Consider the following 20,688-nt stretch of genomic DNA (forward strand, 5'->3'; position numbering starts at 1 on the left):
TCGGAAGACAGTGTGTGTGAATAGCTCTTGAAAAGATTATAAAGCAAAACGTTGAAGAGGTTCCGGTATGGCATTTTCGAGGGCAACGAGAAGAGAAGGAGGTACATCAAGATGAAGACATGATCGCAGGAATGTTAAGTCTCGAATAATCTTACTGTACACATTACTCCACAATCAATCACATTAGGAATACGAACTGCTAATTTAGTTGTGATTATCTACCATGAGAAAAATTAGTGTGGAAGGTGTGGAGCATAATTTCAGCAGGTTTTATTCGTTTCCTTAAAGATTGAAGATGGATCAAATGAGTTTTGCGGCATTTTTCAGAGGTTATAGAACCCTGTATGGTTCTTTCCCGGTAATTTTTTTCCTAAAAATCATACATGTGGATGGCCGGGCCCGCTCGGCCCAACTTTTCGAAAATGTTACTTTTCAAATGTGCCAAAATAGTTTCAATAGCACAAATATTAATCCAAATGCATACAACCATCCAAAACAGTCAATTTAATTGAATTTTTAGCAAAAAAATCAAACTTGATATATATTAAGCCAAGGGTGAAATTTTTTTCTAATTACGACCTCAAAACTGTTTTTTTTCAACAGAATCAGCCTCTAGTGTGGATTTTCATTTAATAAGAAGAAGATTCATCTTGAAAAATGATGATTTGCTCTAAAATTTCGAAATTTTCAAAAAGCGGGCCAGCCATGTCCTATTTTTTCCGGCCCGTTTTCAAAAAAAACTCGGCCCGGCCGTCTTTTCCGCAAGTATGCTGAAAATAGACCTTTTTTCAAAACTCAATCTGAATCCTCTTGAATTTTTACAAAATTAAATTTTTAAAAATGCGAAAATTGCGCTCCAGACCTACCAAACCAAACTTTTTCAAGGAAGATCAGAATTGAATCTAACGTTCGTTTTTCTACTGTTAGAGACAGTGTTTTACTGAAATCTCTGTTTTTAGGTCTTGAAAGTGTATTTTTGTGTCATATTTAATTTTTCTATTTTCTTTGCGTTTTGAAGTTACTTTCATTTCAAAGAAGATAAATTCGTGATTATGTAATTTGGGTCAAATCTAGGTCATACCGATTTGAGGTTCAGAAACTTTCTCACTGTCTGGATGAGTTTACGAAGTTTTCCGGGACTGGTTTTCAACATTCAAACTTCTGTTGACTTTTGTTTGTGAACTATAGAAAGACCGTATAAATTCAGAAGGTATCACTTACTGATTGTTTTGATATCAAATGAATTCTCGAGAGAGCACTCTTTTGTCGATTGTTTACAATTGCTATTTCTCTAACATTTCTCATCACAAAAGTATTTATTTATATACTCCCACTTTCTTTCTCCCTCTCTCATCCCGCATCTAAACAGAAGCTTCTCCAAAATTGGAACTTTTCGCTGCGTTGGGTCAAGAGCACACCAAAACGGGAAAAGCCGCTTTGTGGTTCAGTTCCTCTATTTTTTTTAATTCTTGTGTTTAATCGGAAAACAAAATAACAGAGAACTGTAGAAAAATGCAGAGTCACTGCGCTCTGTTGCTCAGCTGTCTAGCCGGTTTCAGGCTTTTTTTGTAGAGACTGCCAGGCGTTTCTTTAGAAAGATAGTATGTGCTCGCTTCTCGATACGTTATATTATATCGACATTCACCAATTAGTATTCTAGACTTTCAGGAATCTGATATTTTTTAATTCGTATCTGGGTAGTTTGTTTAACAAATTTTATTCAGTTGAAGCATATTTTTGAAATGGTCGATTCTCAACTTTATAACTGTCCTATCAAAGATACAAAAATACATACCGGGAACTTTCCATGGTAAGAAGTATAGATGTTTTTTGACTAGTTGTTCGCCACCTGTCAAATTCAAATTGACATTTCATTTTTTACCAGTCTCACCAAAGTTTCTGAATTGCTCTTTCACAGACAAACAGTAGTAAGAGAAGGCGCATATATTTGTATTTGCCCTTCTGTCAACCGATTACGACCGGTAACTTTTCATATTGCTCTGCGGGGGTTACCTTCCGCGCGGAAGATTAACCGTACGCCAAAACCAAGGATTACTGCAGTTTTCACCACATTTCTCATTTTCCAATAAACACCGCTTTCATTGTGACGACCGACTCTTATTTTTTCTCTGAAGTTTCTTTGCAATCTAGTACTTTTTAATTTTCTTCAATTTTAGTCTTTTTGATTCAAACGTTACAGTTTTCTCATTAGTTTTGTAATTTTTTTAAACTAAATTTCAATTTGTATTGTGGACACCGAGTTTGTCTGATGGAACAATCGAAGAATTACTACTCTGTTCTCCTGTTTTTAGATTCGCTCAAATCATTTCTATTCATTAGGTGAGAGATTCATCTGCTAATGTGAAACAGTGAATACGATTCTTAAAAGTGGAAAAATTACACTTTTGAAATATACACTCCGAATATTTTATGGATCATAAATGAAATATAGAACTTCATTTTTGTAGTTGCCAACTTGTTTGTGCTCTCACTTGACCTCTTTTTTTCAACAATTTCAGTCATAATCTTTTAAAAGTGTAGGTGTATTCTGCTTCACAAGATGTATCTCATCAGTAGGCTACTGTACGAAAAAGTTGTAAACTACAAAAATAGAAAAAGCATTTTCTGCTTTAAAATTCCTGGAATATTCTGACCAAATGAACAAGTACATCCAAAGTCGACCATTTTCCACTGAAATTGTAATTTTGACTTAGAATCCTGGTCAGCACTAAAATGTTTCAAAATCCTATGAGAAGCATTGATTTTCTAGAATATTCCTGTGAATGCAGAACTAATATTCATCTCAATCGACAGTCTAAACTTTAGAATTTGTCTGTTTGCTTAGCGTGTCGTCAATTATGTACCAGAGGGATCATCATGCGCCGACGCCACCACGATTCCTTAGAAACAGTAATAACTTGATTTTCAATACCCCGGAGAAATAGACTTGAAAATATTATAAGAACTATCTACATGGTCAACCATTGTATGTGTTGGATTCTTTTTGAATTATCTTCTGAACAAAACTAGGATTGTTTTTATCTTACTGCTCACTATGAGAACTAGACTTACTAGTCGGATATTTGAATGATTTTCTGAATGCAGACATATGAAATTTCGAAAGTTTTGCAGAATAAAAATTCTGGATGATTCCATCCATCTTACCGTCTTTCTAAAAACTTCTGTTTGTCTCTTATTTCCTCCATAGAATAAGCATTACCGGTTCGATGCGTTAGTTACAAGTAAGAGGGGAAAAGAAGTCGACTTCTTTTTTTTTGGCATGTTATTATTGTATGTACTAGATGCGCATATTATCCACTTGTTTCATCTGTTACTCTCTCTATTCTTCTACTACCCCAAATAAATATATATGTGTACAGATATAATTGCATTTCAATATATTTTTTTTTGGAGTTGGTCTTTTTAACTTTTCGTTTCGAACGATATTTTCTATGTAGTACTGTTGTGAAAACAAGATTTAGTAGCCGATCCTTCTGCGCATTCTGGATACAGTTCTCCCAAAATATACTGGAATATTTTTCGTGAAAAATAAAGCAGTTTTTTCTTTTCAATTTTTTTTTCACACCTTGTCTAAAGCTTAACCTAAAGCGATAAAACGATTATAGTTTGATGGTAATTGAGGAAACTGTCTGAATATCTGCATCTCTTCTCTGTTCGTGTATCTCAACGATTACGGTGAAATAGGCAAAATCTATTACGTCGTCTGAGAAATGGAAATGTACTTTTGGTGTCTGTAGGAGATTTTTAAAGTAACAACTGCTTAAAGTTTCAATTTCTGAATATGTGTCTTTAAAAAGATTCCTTGGCGAAGCATGTTTTTAAAAACTCACGAGTAAAGTGCTTGACCTCGTTCGTTATTTGATTTCAGCTATTTAGTGAAGATCTTACCGTTTTACAACCTCTTCTCCATTAATCTCATCTATAGATTTTGAGATAAGAAAGGTGTCCTTCTAACACACACATGCCCCACCTTTCCGTTGACACTTCATATCTAATTATTATTATTGTCGTAATACATAATATTATTTATTGAATTCAGGTTTTCATTCGAATGAGTTTTGCTTTTTTAAACAAAAATTTTCTTCTTTTTCTTATGGCTTTCCGCGGGCTTATGTGTGATAATGATATAACATTTTCGCATTTATCTTAATTTCTAATTTATTTGTAAGTTTCTGAGAAAGTGGATGTAGTTTATTAATTTTAGTCCAAACTAATTATTATATCTGATGGTAGCAACTCACTATCAGAAATTAGTTCGATTGTAACATATCTGCAACTGTTCGGGCTTTAGTATAGTTTTCTGTAATTTTTCATACTTTATTACAATTTATTTCAAGGTCTATTACAAAAATTTACGGAAATTATGTTAAACAAAAAGCTCTAAAAGATGGAGTTTCTTCGAGTATTTCGTTGCGGTCTCTATCAAAATATTTTAAAAGATTCAACTTTTAGAAACATTTACATTATAATCACTAGACATGTTCTGTGTCCCTCCCCACCGCTTCCATGCTTCCGAAGTTAGACAGTTTCTCTCTCTCTCTCTCTCTCTCTCTCTCTCTCTCTCTCTCTCTCTCTCTCTCTCTTTTTCTTTCCTTCAAAGCTTCATGTCCAGTCTCTCTGTGATTCAGCATTGTCTCTCACCTATCGCAATCAGTTCTTGAGGCTTCTGGAGAATGTTAAATTGGTTAGAAGCGCAGAGGAAAAAGAGAGTGGAAAGAAAGTCGAAAAGCCGATCGCTCTCTCTCTTTTCCTCTTTTCTGTTAGCCTCTTAGCTGCCCACAAAAGGAGATGGGAGGAGTCGCGAATAGTATTTTCTCCGTTTTTTTGTCCACTTTACAGCCATAACTTTGTTTTCTACTACAATAAATTAGTATTTTATATGAAGAATACTTCCCATTTGATGTATTTCTCGATTCAGAGTTGTTTTAATTCAAATTTTTTCTCATATTCTGAAATTCTGATTTTCAGAAAATTTGGAATTCCTAAACTCCCAGCTTTCTTTCGAATTTTCCATATTTGAATTTTTTTACAATTTCAGAATGTTTCATTTCAGTGTTTCAGAGTTTTTGAAAATTAAGATTTCGGAGTTTCCAAGTATCTAAGCTTATGATTTCTAATTTTTTTCCAGCTTCTAAATTTCCGAGTTTTTGAATTTTAGATTTTTTTCGGATGTCTTTTACTTTATCACAGTGTTATGAGTTACATTTCAAAAAATCATTTTCATGCGATTACGGGTGTTGTAAGTGGGAGCCAGGAGGTTTAGCCCGAAGAAACGTAAACCGAGTGATATATATACAAATACGGCTCAAAATATATGAGATGGGCGGCGGTTTTGGGTTGTCAAAGTGTGCAGCGGTGCATGAAGTCGTAAGCGGCTAGTTGCTTTACCTCCTCTCCCACACAACGCCAGCGACATTACAAACACAGTCTGTCTCCCACTTTTCAACACAAAAGGACTATTCCGAACTATTCAGGTGTCCCTTGTTGTCTGTGTGTTCATTTAGTCGTTATTCGATCCTCTTCACTTTCGTGCGAATCTGCACACACTCGATTACTTTATTTCCTTATTCGTCAATTTATAACGTTTCCTTGAATTTTTCATTTTTGAATTTCTATGAACAATGAGCATCAAAACTACAGTACTTCAACTAATAATTCTAACATTGATGTACTAAAAAAAGAGATGGATCAGGAATGAGTACTTCTTCAGCTAATTTTGAAGCAAGAAGTTTGAGCATCCCATTGTCACGTGGTTTCATACACCACCGTAAATGAATGAAAACTTTGCATATCGAAAAGCAGAAAACCATTAAGGCGAATTCTGAACTATTTCAGTCTTTCTCCCGAATTCATGTACTGACCAAAGCTGATTCTTTGGTGTATTCTGATCTCTCATTTCAACGCTCTTGAAATCGTAGTTTTTCTGAATCAGCCTCCATTTATTTTTCTTTTACCTCCTTCTCCCGTACATCATTTTCCTTCTTTCTCCCTCCCACATATCTCTATTTTTCTTTTATACACCTCTAAAAGAAGAAGGACAAGAAGAAGAAGCGGTTCTTGGTTAGTTCAGGTGACAGTGGCTAATCAGCTTTTTTAACGGACACATGGATTCGTTTTGCCGACGAAGGGCGCCGCCGTTCCAAACCATAAACCGATCACTTTCTTTTCTCTTTCCCCTTGAAAAAGTACACTGTGTGATGATTAGGTTCCTAGGTATCTGCGCGTCTTCTTCTCTTCCTCCTTTATTTCTTTTCCAGATTCTGGGTTAAGAGGACTGATGACGAGGTGTCCTTAACCAGGTTATATACTTTAAGAGGTCAACCCTGATTTCACTCGCTTTCATTCTCTAGAGATTATTAACTATAAGACTATATAAGCACAACTAATTATCACTTTCAACCGTTCCTGATTATGGGATTCCTGGCAACCCAGTTCATTTTTATCCCTACTTTACTTCTACAGTATGAACGGTACTAGTCGAATTGAATTGCCTCATAACCTTGAAAAGCTCTCACATACCTACACACACACTAATTTGAAATACTTCTATGTGTTATGCTATCCCTCCGTTCCGATCCGTTCTTTTTTTGCTTTGATTGTCCGTCCGAGATGCCCTTCGCAGATCGTTCTTACTCGCTAACGGACTTCCACTTGCCCCCAGGCAATTTGTGTTGAGAGAGAGAGAGAGAGAGAGAGAGAGAGAGAGAGAGAGAGAGAGAGAGAGAGAGAGAGAGAGAGAGAGAGAGAGAGAGAGAGATGTGTGATGGGGGCGAAGGTCAGATCTAAAGTGGATTCGATTTTTTTTTAAATTATTAATATTAGAGGGAGATGCATGAGAGAGTACCAGGGTGTTTGGTTGTGTTTTCGTGAGGAACACTACTCGTCAAAATTGGGTTTGTCCACTAAGATTGTCTTCAGTTGAGAACCCTCTAGCTGAATGGAATATCATGTTGTATATCATAAAACTATTTTTAAAATCTCATTTCAAAACTTTTTCTTCGTTGCATGGGCTTTAGAATCTCATATTTATTGGCTTTGGAAACGTTCTGATAGTTTCTTCCAGATCTACCTCTACATTATTATCGTCATATTATCCCTCACCCACAAAGAGATATGCGAATAAACAACAAGTGATGGGTATTACAACACTACCTCCATCACAATTACGACCCGAACTTGAATGGCTTTTTCCGAAAGAGGTGAGTGTGTTTAATTTACAAGCTAAACTTTTTTTTTTGAAACATACTACACCTTTTTTCTGCTCAGAAATCCCATTCTTGTGCATATACTTACTATTAGGATTTTAAACAGAGCAAAAATTCCTTTTTTGTTCTCTCTAGATGACCCAAACACCATTTCCATTATTTCCCCCCAAAACCATCATTCTGTCATTTTTCTCACCCTCTTTTACTTCTTAATAGAACAAAGAGGTACTTAGAACTCATTTTATGTCTTTTCGCGGGTAGAACAAAAGCACCATTCGTCCATTTCTGTTCTGTAGAAATCTTTCCAGAGAAACTATTCCGAATTTTTTTTATTTAAACGTTTTCCGAATTCTCAGTTCCGAAAAAATGTACCGCTTTTATGCAATTGACACTTATTGGAAGGTAAAATATTTACTTTTTGGCGGACTGTAAACCATTTGGCCGAATTTTGTTTCCCAACATTTTTGGTCAAGAAAACCGCCCGTATTCCAGGTAACGACAACTTCATCTGCAGTATTACAACGCAATTCAGCAGCTGAGATTCCATTAAATTTTTTAGCCGAACATTCTTTGGCACTCATAGCCGCTCTTTTTGTGAGTACATTTATCTTGTTGATATTAAGTTTTCCAAATTTTTTTAAATCCCAGTTCTACTTTTAAATGAACCCTCCAATTTCAGCTAATTGTTCTGACAGTTGCCCTTCTAGCAGTTCTTGTTCAGTATCACTGTCAAAAAGGCTCAAGTAGTGGAAGTGCAGGAGCCATATCGCCCAAATCTTTTTCAACATCTCCTTCTCAATGGACAACTTGCAGTACTGGTCAGTTTGGCTTTTGATAGAAAATAGGCTGTTGAGGAGAAAGTTTTGAATAACTTCTTTTAAGCAATGATATAATTTTTCTTTGCTGTACAAAGTTTTTAACCTTACAGTCTCGATGAAATCCATGTTACACTTGGTTTTTCGTTGAAAGCTCAGTCTAGGTGCATCGTCCAAAAAGGAATTAAGCCATGGACTGAATTCGATCATACCGTAACCTAATTTTCAAAAAATTTATAAAATTCCAAAAAAACATTAGAGTCTAAAACGAAAAAACTATCATTTAAAAAACCTCTTGTATGAAAGCGGAAAAATACATTAACAAACGAACACTTTTTTTTTCTATTATTTCAAGAGTTCTCGCATTTTCCCTCTCAATTCGCTGGTTTTTATCAGTCTTCCACACAAATGTCTCATTCATTTTCTTTCATCAAAAAATTCGCTTCACTCCTTAAACAGGAAAATTTTAATTTTTGGCTCTCTTTATTTCTCTGTCCATAATCTTCTTTAGCCATCGACTTTTTGTTGTCGACAAGTCCTTTCGCCCCTCTAAACTCCTCCCACTTTCTGCGGAGGAGAGCTCAACAGCTCAAGGCGACTTTCATTTAGCTGTTGGGGGTGACTTTGGCTGAAGAGTCAAAGAGTACTCCTCCTCCATCAAACATTTGTGTCCCGATTTATAACTACATCCGTTTCTGACTCACGAGTACACCTTTTTTGTTTTTTGAAAATCGTTGTTATCTTTTACATTTTTCACCGTCTTGCTTCCAAATTTAAGCGGGCTCATAAAACTTGTAGCCTGAAGATTATGTTTCAAATTTTCTGATTGGTAGAAACATCTCTTGAATTCCAGATTATGTATGTAGGTCGAAGAGTGTTTGAAAGAAAATTCCTACTGATCAAATCGATCCTTTTGAGCTTGTTTGTTTTTTTTTTGGCTTTAGTTTTGGAAATCATCTTTAGCCTGTGAAGAGTTTATACTCTTCTTTGGAACATTTTTTCTATCTATGCCAAGATTTTTTCAACCTTTTCAGAAATGTTCAGGAAGTCTAAAAATTTTCAAGCGATTTTTCGCAAAACTAAAAACTTATAATTAGAAGGTGGTCCATCTTTTTGATGGTTCTCCTAGCCTTCTAAAACATTTGTCTTATCACCCTAAGTTGTAAATTAGACTTCACAGAAGCTTTCCATAAAAACCTATTAAAACTAGTCTTGCCAGTCAAGTTTTGACAGTGACATATTTCCCACATTACCACTTTCTGGGAGGCCACCGAACGCGCGAAAACTAAAAAGTGTCTCCCTGCTTCTTTTGTATGGAAGGAAATGTGCTCCAAACGCCTCATGGATGCTCTTTTTCTTTGTGTGTGCTTACAGGAGCTCCCGAAGGCGCCGGCCGTGGATCTGTTTCTCTGATCCTCTTCACTCTTCCTTATACTTTCAAAGTCTCGTAGGACTGTCTGTGAATGCACATCAGTGAACTGACTGATTCATAAAGGGAGACTTTTGTGTGTACAACCGCGTGAGCAGCACACGTTTGCTCATACGAGAAAGCTCCAATCATAAGATTTGCGAGAAGAATTCTACCTCCCTGTTCCCCTTTTTTGATTAACTTTTCAAAAGTTCTCCTTTTTTGTTGCCACAACATGATAATTGCACTGAGAACTTTCAAACTAGCCAGTTTTTCCTTTTGAAAAGTTTAGTTGGACCGGTAAAATTGCTAGCTACCAGTTCAATGTTTCCCCATTAGTTTCTTTTTGCATACTTTACCTCGAACTGCAATCTCTAGCAGACAATGCTTGATATTTTTTACGCTTCAATAGATTTTTTCTAAACATCTTATTCGAATTCGTTCTCTTCGTGAAACATACCTTTTAAACCTTGGTAACCAATAGTAACCCAAAAAGGAAATGAAAAAAGGGAGAAAAAAAAAGAGAACAATTGCAATTTCTCGTCTGCAGGATCTCCATCTACTCTCTAGCAATAAAACAACATGTCCACTTTGTCTCTTTTTCGTCTTTTTTTAAAGAAACAACTCCCTTTGTGATTTTCCTCCCTACGAATAGTTTCAAAAAATTTTTTTGAAGGATATGTATAGAAAAAGAAATATGAATACACAATTAAGCTATTATTTTCTCCATCTTCGTTTCGCTTTTCTTTTTTAGCTTTTGTTTATGCTCTCAATTTCATCGTTATATCTTTAGAAAAGAATGGGAGAAGTGTTCATGAACCCAGTGTTCTTGGACCTATCCGATTCGGATTCTGAGCAAAGCTCATCCAGTCGGTACCGATCACCATCCCACCCATCCAGTCTTCCCAGATCCTCATCAAGACAGCAGTCATCTACTAGTGGTTGGTAACAAAATTAAAAGTTCTGGAAATTGTTCCAAATCAAAAATCATGTTTTGGTTCGATCTTTTTTCACTACTAATCTCTTATTCTGACTCCGAAAACATATATAAAACACTCCGAGAAAGCTCATTTTTGAATCGTTTAATGCTCTCCTTTTGAGCTTCGGCACGCAGTCATCATTTTCTAGTGAAACGGCCAAAATTATTCGGTCACGCCATTAAAAACCAAAATGTCGGGAGAGCAGAAGATGCGGAAAATACGCTAGGGATTTTATTTGGAGAAGATAATTGTGTATAGTTTGTCGATAAGGGAACACAATAGTTAGAGAAAAATGACTTGTCAAAAATTAAAAATGCTTTTTATGTCTTTGATTTCCTCGAAGTTTTGGTGCTATTCGGAAAATTCGCACAATAATGTTTCGTTTCACTTAACAATCTAAAAATAGTACATCACCCCGAAACTGTTTGGAATTCGTTTGTGTCAAGTGTATGAAGGAAGGGCAAACAAACAAGCATAACTGGTAAAGCGGAACTTTTGAAGCTGGAAATAGAAATGGGAATGCACCTTCGAAGTCAAACAGACTTTTTCAGACATTTTCAAATGGTATAAAAGATTTCTGAAACATTTTTTAAAACATTTTGAATACAATCTTATATAAATTTGAAACTATAATGAAAATCAAAAATATTCCAAGAAGTGAGATTTTCTCCGATTTATGTAATAACCTTGTTCATTTCCAGTTTCCTCTACCTACTCAACCCAAAGTCTTCTCCAACTAATTGGATCAGGTCTTCGACAATCACTCCAAGGACTTCTATTGCCATCAGAAGCTGTAGTTTTGGAGACTATTGTTGGAAAAGGTGAGTGTTTTTTTCTCGATTCTCTTTCTGAGACTGAAAAATATGTATACCTTCCTGAAAGAATCGAGGTTACTCAAAAACAAATCTTTCCTCTATTGTTTTTTTGACGCCATTAACTCTCGGTGTGTGGCGGGCGGGTGCATAACTGCGCATACTATTATTATTTATTGTGTGTCGTTTTTTGGCAATTGATCTCGGCTGAAAAAAAGTCTACCCAAAAGAGGCAAGGGTTAAGAGAAAGCCTATACAAAACATTGAAACAGTTATACAAAAATTCCATTTTTGATAATATTTTTGAGCTTCTAGCAAACAATAAAACTCTAAGAAATGGTTGAAGTTCTTAACACTTCCTGATTAACTTCCTTTACCTTTTTCCTATTCCGACATAACATTTTTCCCTTTTTTCTATGCTCAAACAAGCTTGTTGCGCCATCATCACAACCTGAGCACACATATGAAAAAAGAGCGTTCTGATATTTGTTTTACCTCTCACCCAGGTTGCCTAGCCAAAAGGAAAAGAGAGGAAAAGTTCAAGATGTAAAATTAAGGATCCTGAAAATATGGATTGTTTTTATTTACAGGTTACTTCGGCAATGTCTACAGAGGCAGAATGCGTGATCCAGCCGGAAGATTGATTCCTGTAGCTGTCAAAACCTTGAAAGGTAATTTTCATACTTGCATCGGGCCGGACTGGTCTGTTTTCTCACCCTGGCCTGTTTCGGCCCGGACTTCAATCGATTTTCGAATTCAATACAAAAGATACAGAAGTTATGTGTATTTAAAAATCTCAAAGAACGCAGTCGTTAGAAGGATTTTTATTCTAAAAAAGCTTGATACAATTCCGATTGACAGAATGACATCGATAAATCAATCAATGAAAACTCGCTCCTCTGTAATCAAAATTATCTTGCGACCGTTGTCTTACGAGCAAATAATGTGTAGACCAACCACTTGAGATAAATCTAATCTCACAAAAATTGCTGCCGCCATGGACTAACTGAATCCGAGAAATTACCAATTTTTTGAAAAAAAATTTTTTAATGAAATGTAAGCCATTATTATCAGGAGAACGCGCACGAGACATTGCTCATATTGAGAAATTCCTCCGCGAAGGTGTTGTCATGAAACACTTGGACCATCCACATGTCTTATCCCTTCTTGGAATTTCAATTTCACCAGCTGGAAACCCATGGGTAGTACTACCTTTCATGGAAGGAGGAGATCTGAAAACGTATATCGCTGATCCAAACAGAGTGAGTTTTTGATTTACTATAGTGTTTTTTTCTCAAATTCGAACATTATCAAAACTAATTCGATTATATAAAACAACATTTATTTTCAGGCCCTATGTGTTTTGGAACTTCTCGATTTTGCTCATCAAGTTGCTCAAGGAATGAGTTATTTAGCTGCACAACACTTTGTTCATCGTGATTTGGCGGCGCGAAATTGTATGATTTCTGCGGAGAGAATAGTAAAGGTTGCTGATTTTGGATTAGCAGTGGATTTATTAGACAAAGAGAGCTATATAGATGAGAGTGAGACCGGTACGTCATTTTTATAAGAATCATTATCATCTTCCGTAGTTTTCAAGGACCTGCGCGATTACCCTTGAAATGGTTGGCTCCAGAAAGTCTTCGAGATCGAAGGGTGTTCAGTTCTGCAACTGATGTGGTGAGTTGCAATCTAGGAATATATTGAAACATCAGAAAAATCATTTTCAGTGGTCATTTGGAGTGTTGATGTGGGAATTGCTTACTCGAGCCGCATCTCCATACGGTGAAGTATCAAATGCAAAAGTCAGGCACTATTTGGAAACAGGAATGAGATTACCACAACCAACGCACTGTCCAGATATTATGTGAGTGTTAAAAAATGGCTTTGGGTTATTTGAAAGGCTCTTTCAAGAACTGCACAAGAACCTCTTTTCTTGGTAACTTTAAATTTGTTAATTGAGCTAACATGTCTTTAAAATACACTCTAATTTACATTTTTTTTAAAGCGCAGTCCAAAAGGCTCACGGATGGATAGAAGTGCATTCTTTATTAGAAAAACAAAGAAAATGACATAGTAATTTTTGAAAAAGTTTATTACAATGATTTCACCAGTGTTCGACTGAAATAAAAAAACTTATTAAAAGATTAGTATCGGAAGCAGAATCTGGAGGATTTTTTCAACATGTCCGGTTGAGATAATAAATTGAACGGCATAATAAAAGCGCATTCTGACGGAGTGGTATGAATTAAGCGTATGCAATATATCCATCGTATATTCTGCATGTATCTCATTGCAGTTATGACCTTATGCAATGCTGTTGGCGTGCAACTCCAGAAGATCGTCCCGACTTTGTTTTTCTCTCTCATCGATTGAGAGCTCTGTTGCAGGTATGCTATTGTAAAAAGAGAGGAATTTGTTTCAATCAGTCGAAAGATTCATCGGAATGAAAATAGGCAGTTCTGAGAAATGAAATCCCAGACACAACTGTTATTCTAGTTAGTTACCATGCTTTGAAAAAAATAATTATTCAGTTAACATAAGTAAAAGGAAAAATGTTCATAGTGTTCGTGGAGATTCATTAATGAATAGGCAAAGAAATTCTTTCGCAGGAAAACTCCCCTGATCCATTCACTCGTCGTTTTCGTCCAAACGCTGAACAGTTCTTGCTTCCAGTTCTCCCAGGCCGTCTTTTCACAAACTACTTTGCCGCTCAAATGCATGCTTAAATTGTATAATGTCTCAAAACTTAATAGATGATTTTCAATTTGTAAATCTATTCTTTCCCCCCGCCCAAAAGTTCTTTCTTTCCTCTCTTTCTTTCTACTTAGCTGCTCTATCTATTTTTTTTTCTCTTCAACACGGGTGTCCTTGAATAATCATAACTTTTCTGTATTATAGGAACCTCGCTTCTTATAACTTTTGAAGAATCATCCCAACTGCAATTCAGGTCAAATCTCTTCGTAATTTTTTATAGAGTTTCTGTATGTTGAAATCATGAAGTGTTGTTTTTGCTGCTTCCAGAATAAATAATATAAATGTCGACAAGTATTCCAATTAGGTTCGTCTCTTCTCCTTGAATAGTCAAGAATTTCTCGTCATTTTAGTCATAAACCGCTTTGCAATTAATCATTGGGAACTTCAGGTATATTTTTTGTCTTTATATTTGTTCCATTTCTATCCTTTCATCTTACAAAATCAATGTCGAATATTGAAAATCTTATTATCTTTTCATTATTCTCTTTTTTGAACTCAATGACTACGCCTTGAATTCAGAAGCTAAAGAAATACGCCACACCTTTCATCTTCAAAACTGAAAGTCAACATTAATACGAAAACAAAAGATCGAAGAATTGGATTATTTCTCAATAATAAAAACTTTGATATTGAATGCTAGCCTGACATAGCGAAACTGTTTTATTTGATATTCAAGGACTTTTCTAATCACAGAGAAAAAATGAGATCAATTAGGAACTCCGCGGTGACGTATTTAAAAATCCGGCCATGGTTTAGAACATGGGTCAGGGTGATTAATCATATTTGCCAAGTGGGAGGGAATAGTTGAACGATTAACTGGAATCGTTTTATACACAAATTGAACGCGCTTGATAATGGCTTCTCGCAATGTTTCCGAAAACGTTGGAGGAAGTGGAACTTCTCGGAATATGGGAAGAGTTCCATTCTCATTTGGAGTCAGGTGCCAAGCCGATCCGTTGATTCGATGTTTGGTGCTGCGTAGATGTCTACAAAAGGAGCTTCATTAAAACCAGAAGCTCGCTGTTTTTCTTGGAACTGACCTCAGAACAGCTAACGTAGAATTGGCAAACAAGGTTTTGATTCCAGGATACTTGGCTATTGCATAATGCACCGACATTATTCCTATCTGAAATCTTTGTTCAATAGAAAAAATAATAAAATTTCGGTTTGAAACCTAGGTACCTTATCCGATCGCACGATGGCTTTTTTCCCTTTCCAAATTGGAGTGAGACTCTGGTTGTATTTCTTGAATATTAATTCATTTTCTAGTTCTTTTGAGTTTTTATATTTTGCTGGGTAGTCCTTATCTTTCACAATACTCATTACTTGGATCAGAATTTCTCCAATTCCTGGGTCTTAAATCGATCGGAGGAGGTCTGCCATTCTTTGACCATTTGTGGAAATTCTCTCGTCTAAATCAATGAAAGCAGTCCATTTCGAATGATATCTACTCCGAAGGAGACAATCCTGGTAGTATTTCGAATTCATTACTAAATCAACAACACCACATACCTGAATTTCCAAAAACTGCCCTTTTGTACTTATCTTGCATTTTTATCACTTCCATTTCTCCCGTTCTGAAAAGCTCCGAATTTGATTGTTTGCACATATTAAACTCACCGAACATAATCATTCAGTATCTTTTCATCGTGAACACTAATTTCACCAACATAAAAATAAAACTGGGTTACTCCTTCCAGTTTATGATGCTCAACGAAATCCACAATTGGCAACCAACTCGTTTGCTTACCATACATTGGACTCAAACAAACTGCTAACTCAGAAACCGGTTCTACAAAAGAAAAGCTTCTAAAACTTTTTTTCAGAAAAGTGTACCTTTGTAGAGCCTAATATGAGTTTTACTGGGGCAGGTGCTTGCTCTTCTAGGCTTTTTGAAACTGACACAAATTCTGTTCCATACCTTCTAGGACAATCTACAACAGACTCTGGGAACACCCTTCCATGCCATGAACTCCCGGGAATCTCTTTCGTCTCGCAATCATAATACCTACAGTAAATTTTTTGTTGTACCAAATGTTGGGATGTTATTGTGATAGATATTTTATTATGATAAAGGTATGCTGTGAATATCGATGTTTCCGTGTTGTTATGAAGACTCTACAAATTTAGAAAAATGTTAATATCATTCCATTAACAAACCTCGTTAGATAATTTTAATCTCATCCATAGCCACCTCGAAACTTTACTCCAAAAAATCCCTTTTATTGACTCTGTGTTTCCTCTATTCCAATCTGGTACGTAGCACTATTCTTGATTGCTAACTTGTATTCAACTCACAAATTTTCCAATTAAAAATCAAATAATTCGCCAATGCGAAAATTACTAAAGAAACAGCAAGCAAGCGTATTATCATAGCCATACTTTCGGTAAGAATGAAAGGAGACCACACTTCGCCTATGAGAATCGAAATCGGCTAGCCGTTCATAAAGATCTTGTCGGGAAATTTGTGTTAGCATAAGAGGTTTCTGTGTTAAATGGGCGATTTGGACTTTTAGAAGATCGTTCAAATTCCGGCAAGAAATCTAACTAGATATTCAAAAAATTGCATTTGCTAAACTTTTGAAATTGTAGAGTTTTTTTTCTTGATTATTCGAATTTGGGAAATTCAGTTTCAGTGTTTTTCAAACTGAAGGACACATTTCCAAAGCCTAGAATTAGTTTTAAAAATATGTCAAGAACTGTTTATTTCAGTACGACGACAATTTTTGAGCTTGATTTCAATTTTGCGTCGAACGCTTGCTAAATACGGATGTTTTCTGTGAATCATTGTGATGATGAAAATTGGAATTTGAGCAGCTGGTGTTTTTGTAGTATGTTCATTCAAAACATAAAAACGTAAACTCGAGCGCTGCAAAGCGAACATTAGTGAGAGTAGTTATTGAGGATTGGAGTGCTATCAGTTGACAGGAAGAATTTTTCTATTGATAACGACATTTTGTTTAGTCAAAAGTCATTCTCGGCCTCTAGTTCTTCTCCTCACTTACGCACACTTTGCAAAATCTAGAATTCGACTATTTGACCTTTTTGTAAAACATGATAGCTAAATGGAAATTTTCCTTGGCGAGTTTATTAGTAGAAGTACTTGCTATCTAACACGCAGTTCATAATCTCGAGTGTGCTCGCATTTTCATATAATCATTCAATGACTTTTATCATCACTCACCCAATTTTCAGAAGGAACATGTACCGGGTATTACCCGGATTCCACCAAATCCAGCAACCAAACGGATCTTATTTTACTGTTCCTGATCGATATATCAATTTATTTCCGTTCAAAGTGAATAAACCATTCGTGGTGTGAGTTCATTGTGCTCGGTTGGGCAGAAACCCATTATTTTGATTTTTCTTCTTAACGAAGTTATCATGATTCTTCAGACAAGCCTTTGATCGAATTATGGAAAGATATGTGGTCATCAAGAAAGTCGTTCTTCCGGATAGTTTTCTTGACAGGTTAGTTAGAAAATTTGTGTAAATCTCACAAGACACCACATGTGAAACTCCTTATTGCGCTAAATCTTATATTTATTAGTGTTAACCCATTTTTCAGACAACCATGGAAAAGAGCTCAGCGTGAGCTATTCTGCATGCTCTATATACAAGATGAGAACGTTGTGAACATGTACAGTGCCTTTACACCAGCAGCAACAAGAGAAGAAATGACAGAATTTTACATTGTTCGTGAGCATATGCAAGGCACCATGCAGAATGTAAGCAGTGAAACGATGTCGTTTTTTCTGATGCTTTTTTCAGCTTTCGCCTCCGACATTCGGAGAACACAGAACTGTCAAATCAATTTTCTTTGATATCTGTCGTGGGGTACAGTATCTTCATGCAATGAATATCAGTCATAGAGTGAGTATTTTCAGTCGAAACTATTGAAAACTATTCGTTCAGGATCTAAAACCGGAGAACATTCTGATGACAAGAGATGGTGATGTGAAATTGTGTGATTTTGGACATTCAAATATGGAAGATCCTAACGCAAACACTCCGTACATCGTTCAAAGATACTATCGAGCTCCTGAAATAATTTGCGAGACTATGGATAACAATAGAACTAGTGGTTAGTCAACCAAAAAGTTCAAAAAATAAACCATCCAGTTTTCAGTGGACATATGGTCATTGGGATGTATTTTGGCAGAACTTCTAACAGGAAGAGTATTGCTTCCTGGAAGAGATCATGTCGATCAGTTTATACTAACGGTCCGTTTTCTCGGAAATGCAGACCAACTTTTTTATAGCGTGATGAATGAAAGAGCTCGGAATTTCCTTAATACATATCGCGAATTTTTGGAGAATTGTCAACCACCCACTGATATTCATAGTCATTTCCCTGATGAAGTTTTTCAAGGTGGACTAAGTGGACAACCAGAAGAATGTCGAATGGCTCGAGATCTTTTATTCAAAATGTTAGTAATAAATCCGGATGATCGGATTGATATTCTCATGGTTTTGTCACATCCGTATCTGGCTGAAATTTGGGATCGGAATATGGTAAGCTATTACAGTTTGGAGATCACTTTGCAACGTTATCCTTTCTAGAACCCTGATGACATCCCACAACCACAACCACCAGAGGCTCTACGAAACTTTTTCAGATTCCAAAATTTTTTTGCTCCAGAAACACTACGAGATGAAATTTTCAACGATCTTCGCGAATTCGGAGAGCGATGTAATATTTTCACTGAATCTAAAAACTGATTTTTCTTCAAATAAACCCTTATTTCTTCCCGGTAAAACTAAAAGAAATCAATTAGTTCGATAATGCTGACCACACTGGCATTACACTGAAAAGTTCGGGCATCCAAATGGCAAGTCTGCAATTTCACAGTATGGTGAGCATTCGAAATCTGTGTCATTGTTCTGCTATATATTTTTGATAACATTTACTGAATTTCAATGGAAAAAAATAGTTATGAATTAGATTTCGAGAAAAAAATTACAAAATAGAAAAAGAGAAATGGAAGAGAAAAATGAACATAAAAAGTTTTATCGGGCAGGTCTAGGATGTTAGTGACAGCGGACTAGAAAACACAACAAGTGGGAGGTGTCGAATCACGTCTCAGTGTTGGGTCTTGACCTGGTAGAATATGTTGGAGTCTTCAGACAATTGGTTTGATTAGGTACTTCAGTCGCAGGTCCTGAAAATCAAAGAATTAATTAAATCAATTGCGGTTATTTTTGTACCTTTTTCACAGCTCAACACAAAGCTCCTAGCAGCTCGAATCAAGGTATCCCTATTCTCATACCACAAATCGTATACTCGACATAAATCTTCATACATTCTATTGATAATAGGCTTGTGAGTCGGATCTTGGAACATCGAGAGGAATTGAGATGGATGTTGCGTTCCGAAGGTTTCGAAAACTTCCTCGATTGCCTGTTTGACATGTTCTCTACATACCACCAGCTGTTCCGTTGTATTATATATTCTTTTACACCGATCTCGCTTGATAGTTTTGGCCTTGAATAACATGTAAAGCAGAATGCGACGACTCCATACTTCTACGAGTTCTAAACCATCGGTCAAAAATTGTCCGCAGATGTCACACTCTCCTTCTGTTCTGTGAAAAACAATAGGCGCCTGCGATCTTGCGACTTCAGTTGCTTTTAGTCGTTCTTTAACACCATCTTTACTACCCGACTCTTTGTGAGTATATTTTGTTACACTTGAAGGAAAAATAGCGTCTTCATCGCATTTGAGTGTGACAACACGTCTTCCCAATTCTTTCGCTGTCGGTTCTTCCGGCTCTCTGAACTTCGGAGACATTTTGCGCAGTTCTGGAAAAAAGTAAAATCAAACATACAACTTGCAAAACATCTCACCATTCCATCCATAACTAATAAACTGATCGCAATGTTCCAAAAAAGCTTTTTCTGTCTTGAATTTAAATTTGTCGTCGAAAAAACTCATTATAATTTTCGCATCGGAATTCCATTTGAATGAGCACTGAATACATCATCGGGACTCTTAATTTGAAGAATATCCAGCCAACACTTTCCCACATGTGCTATATGATCCCGGCATATGTAGAAAAAGCTACCGTGTGATCTCTTTCTGAAGTTTTTCGCATAAATTCGGTATTCTCGCTTTGCTTCCTCTCTGGTTCGGTTTCCGCTAGCGACTAAGGCCACCAAAATAAACTGCCGCTCCCACCAGGTTTTAATGTGCTCCAGAAGCTCCTTTTTGATGAAATTTTTGCAAATTTTGCAAACATGCTTCGTGGAAGTAACTGAAAGCTTGAACGATTAAGTTTGTTTCGTTGAATCGAACTGACAATATTGATAATTCGCGATTTCTTTACTCCATAAACGACTTTTTCGATCGGACCGTATTAGATGATTCTGTTCATCACTATAATTGTTGTCCTTCGCAATGTTGTTCGTTCCTCGATTCTCTGCTTGCTTACCGCTTGGCGACATTTATTGTTTCGAGAATTCTGATAAAAAATTATAGAAATTCAATGAAATAAACGAATTTTATTGGGCCGAATGTTTGACCTGAAAAGATGATGAACTTTTTAGTTTGTTTGAATCGAGCTTACTGTATATTTAAAGGAGCGCGCCTGTTGTAACGATGCCGCTGTGAAACCTTTGGAAGATTTATCACAGTTGTCCTTCAAACAGTGCTCGGTTTGATATTTTCTTATTTTGTTTCGACTTTTTCAA

General features: G+C 36.1%; 4 protein-coding genes across 4 annotated transcripts; 2 read left to right on the forward strand and 2 right to left on the reverse strand.

Moving 5' to 3' along the window:
* Positions 1-7,154: 7,154 nt before the first annotated feature.
* Positions 7,155-13,970, forward strand: CBG00445 (the record flags this gene model as incomplete). Its single annotated transcript, XM_002632372.1, has 11 exons — positions 7,155-7,220; positions 7,719-7,820; positions 7,906-8,044; positions 11,131-11,250; positions 11,832-11,912; positions 12,316-12,503; positions 12,593-12,794; positions 12,842-12,921; positions 12,972-13,108; positions 13,541-13,631; positions 13,854-13,970. The coding sequence occupies 11 exons, from the start codon at positions 7,155-7,157 to the stop codon at positions 13,968-13,970; spliced, it is 1,323 nt and encodes a 440-aa protein (XP_002632418.1).
* A 761-nt stretch (positions 13,971-14,731) lies between these two features.
* On the reverse strand, positions 14,732-16,378 carry CBG00446 (the record flags this gene model as incomplete). Its single annotated transcript, XM_045244757.1, has 6 exons — positions 14,732-14,984; positions 15,039-15,124; positions 15,181-15,353; positions 15,511-15,575; positions 15,619-15,807; positions 16,359-16,378. The coding sequence occupies 6 exons, from the start codon at positions 16,376-16,378 to the stop codon at positions 14,732-14,734; spliced, it is 786 nt and encodes a 261-aa protein (XP_045091575.1).
* Positions 16,379-17,200: 822 nt separating this feature from the next.
* Positions 17,201-18,720, forward strand: CBG00447 (the record flags this gene model as incomplete). Its single annotated transcript, XM_002632374.1, has 7 exons — positions 17,201-17,316; positions 17,395-17,469; positions 17,567-17,726; positions 17,770-17,871; positions 17,914-18,082; positions 18,128-18,513; positions 18,562-18,720. The coding sequence occupies 7 exons, from the start codon at positions 17,201-17,203 to the stop codon at positions 18,718-18,720; spliced, it is 1,167 nt and encodes a 388-aa protein (XP_002632420.1).
* Positions 18,721-19,074: 354 nt separating this feature from the next.
* On the reverse strand, positions 19,075-20,442 carry CBG26224 (the record flags this gene model as incomplete). The annotated part of the gene is made up of 3 exons (XM_045244759.1): positions 19,075-19,160; positions 19,207-19,800; positions 20,430-20,442. 3 exons carry the CDS (start codon positions 20,440-20,442, stop codon positions 19,075-19,077), a joined length of 693 nt encoding a protein of 230 aa, XP_045097935.1.
* Positions 20,443-20,688: the final 246 nt, after the last annotated feature.

This window comes from Caenorhabditis briggsae (assembly GCF_000004555.2).
Source record: "Caenorhabditis briggsae complete genome, chrIV, whole genome shotgun sequence".
In the NCBI taxonomy this organism is placed as follows: Eukaryota; Metazoa; Nematoda; class Chromadorea; order Rhabditida; family Rhabditidae; genus Caenorhabditis; species Caenorhabditis briggsae.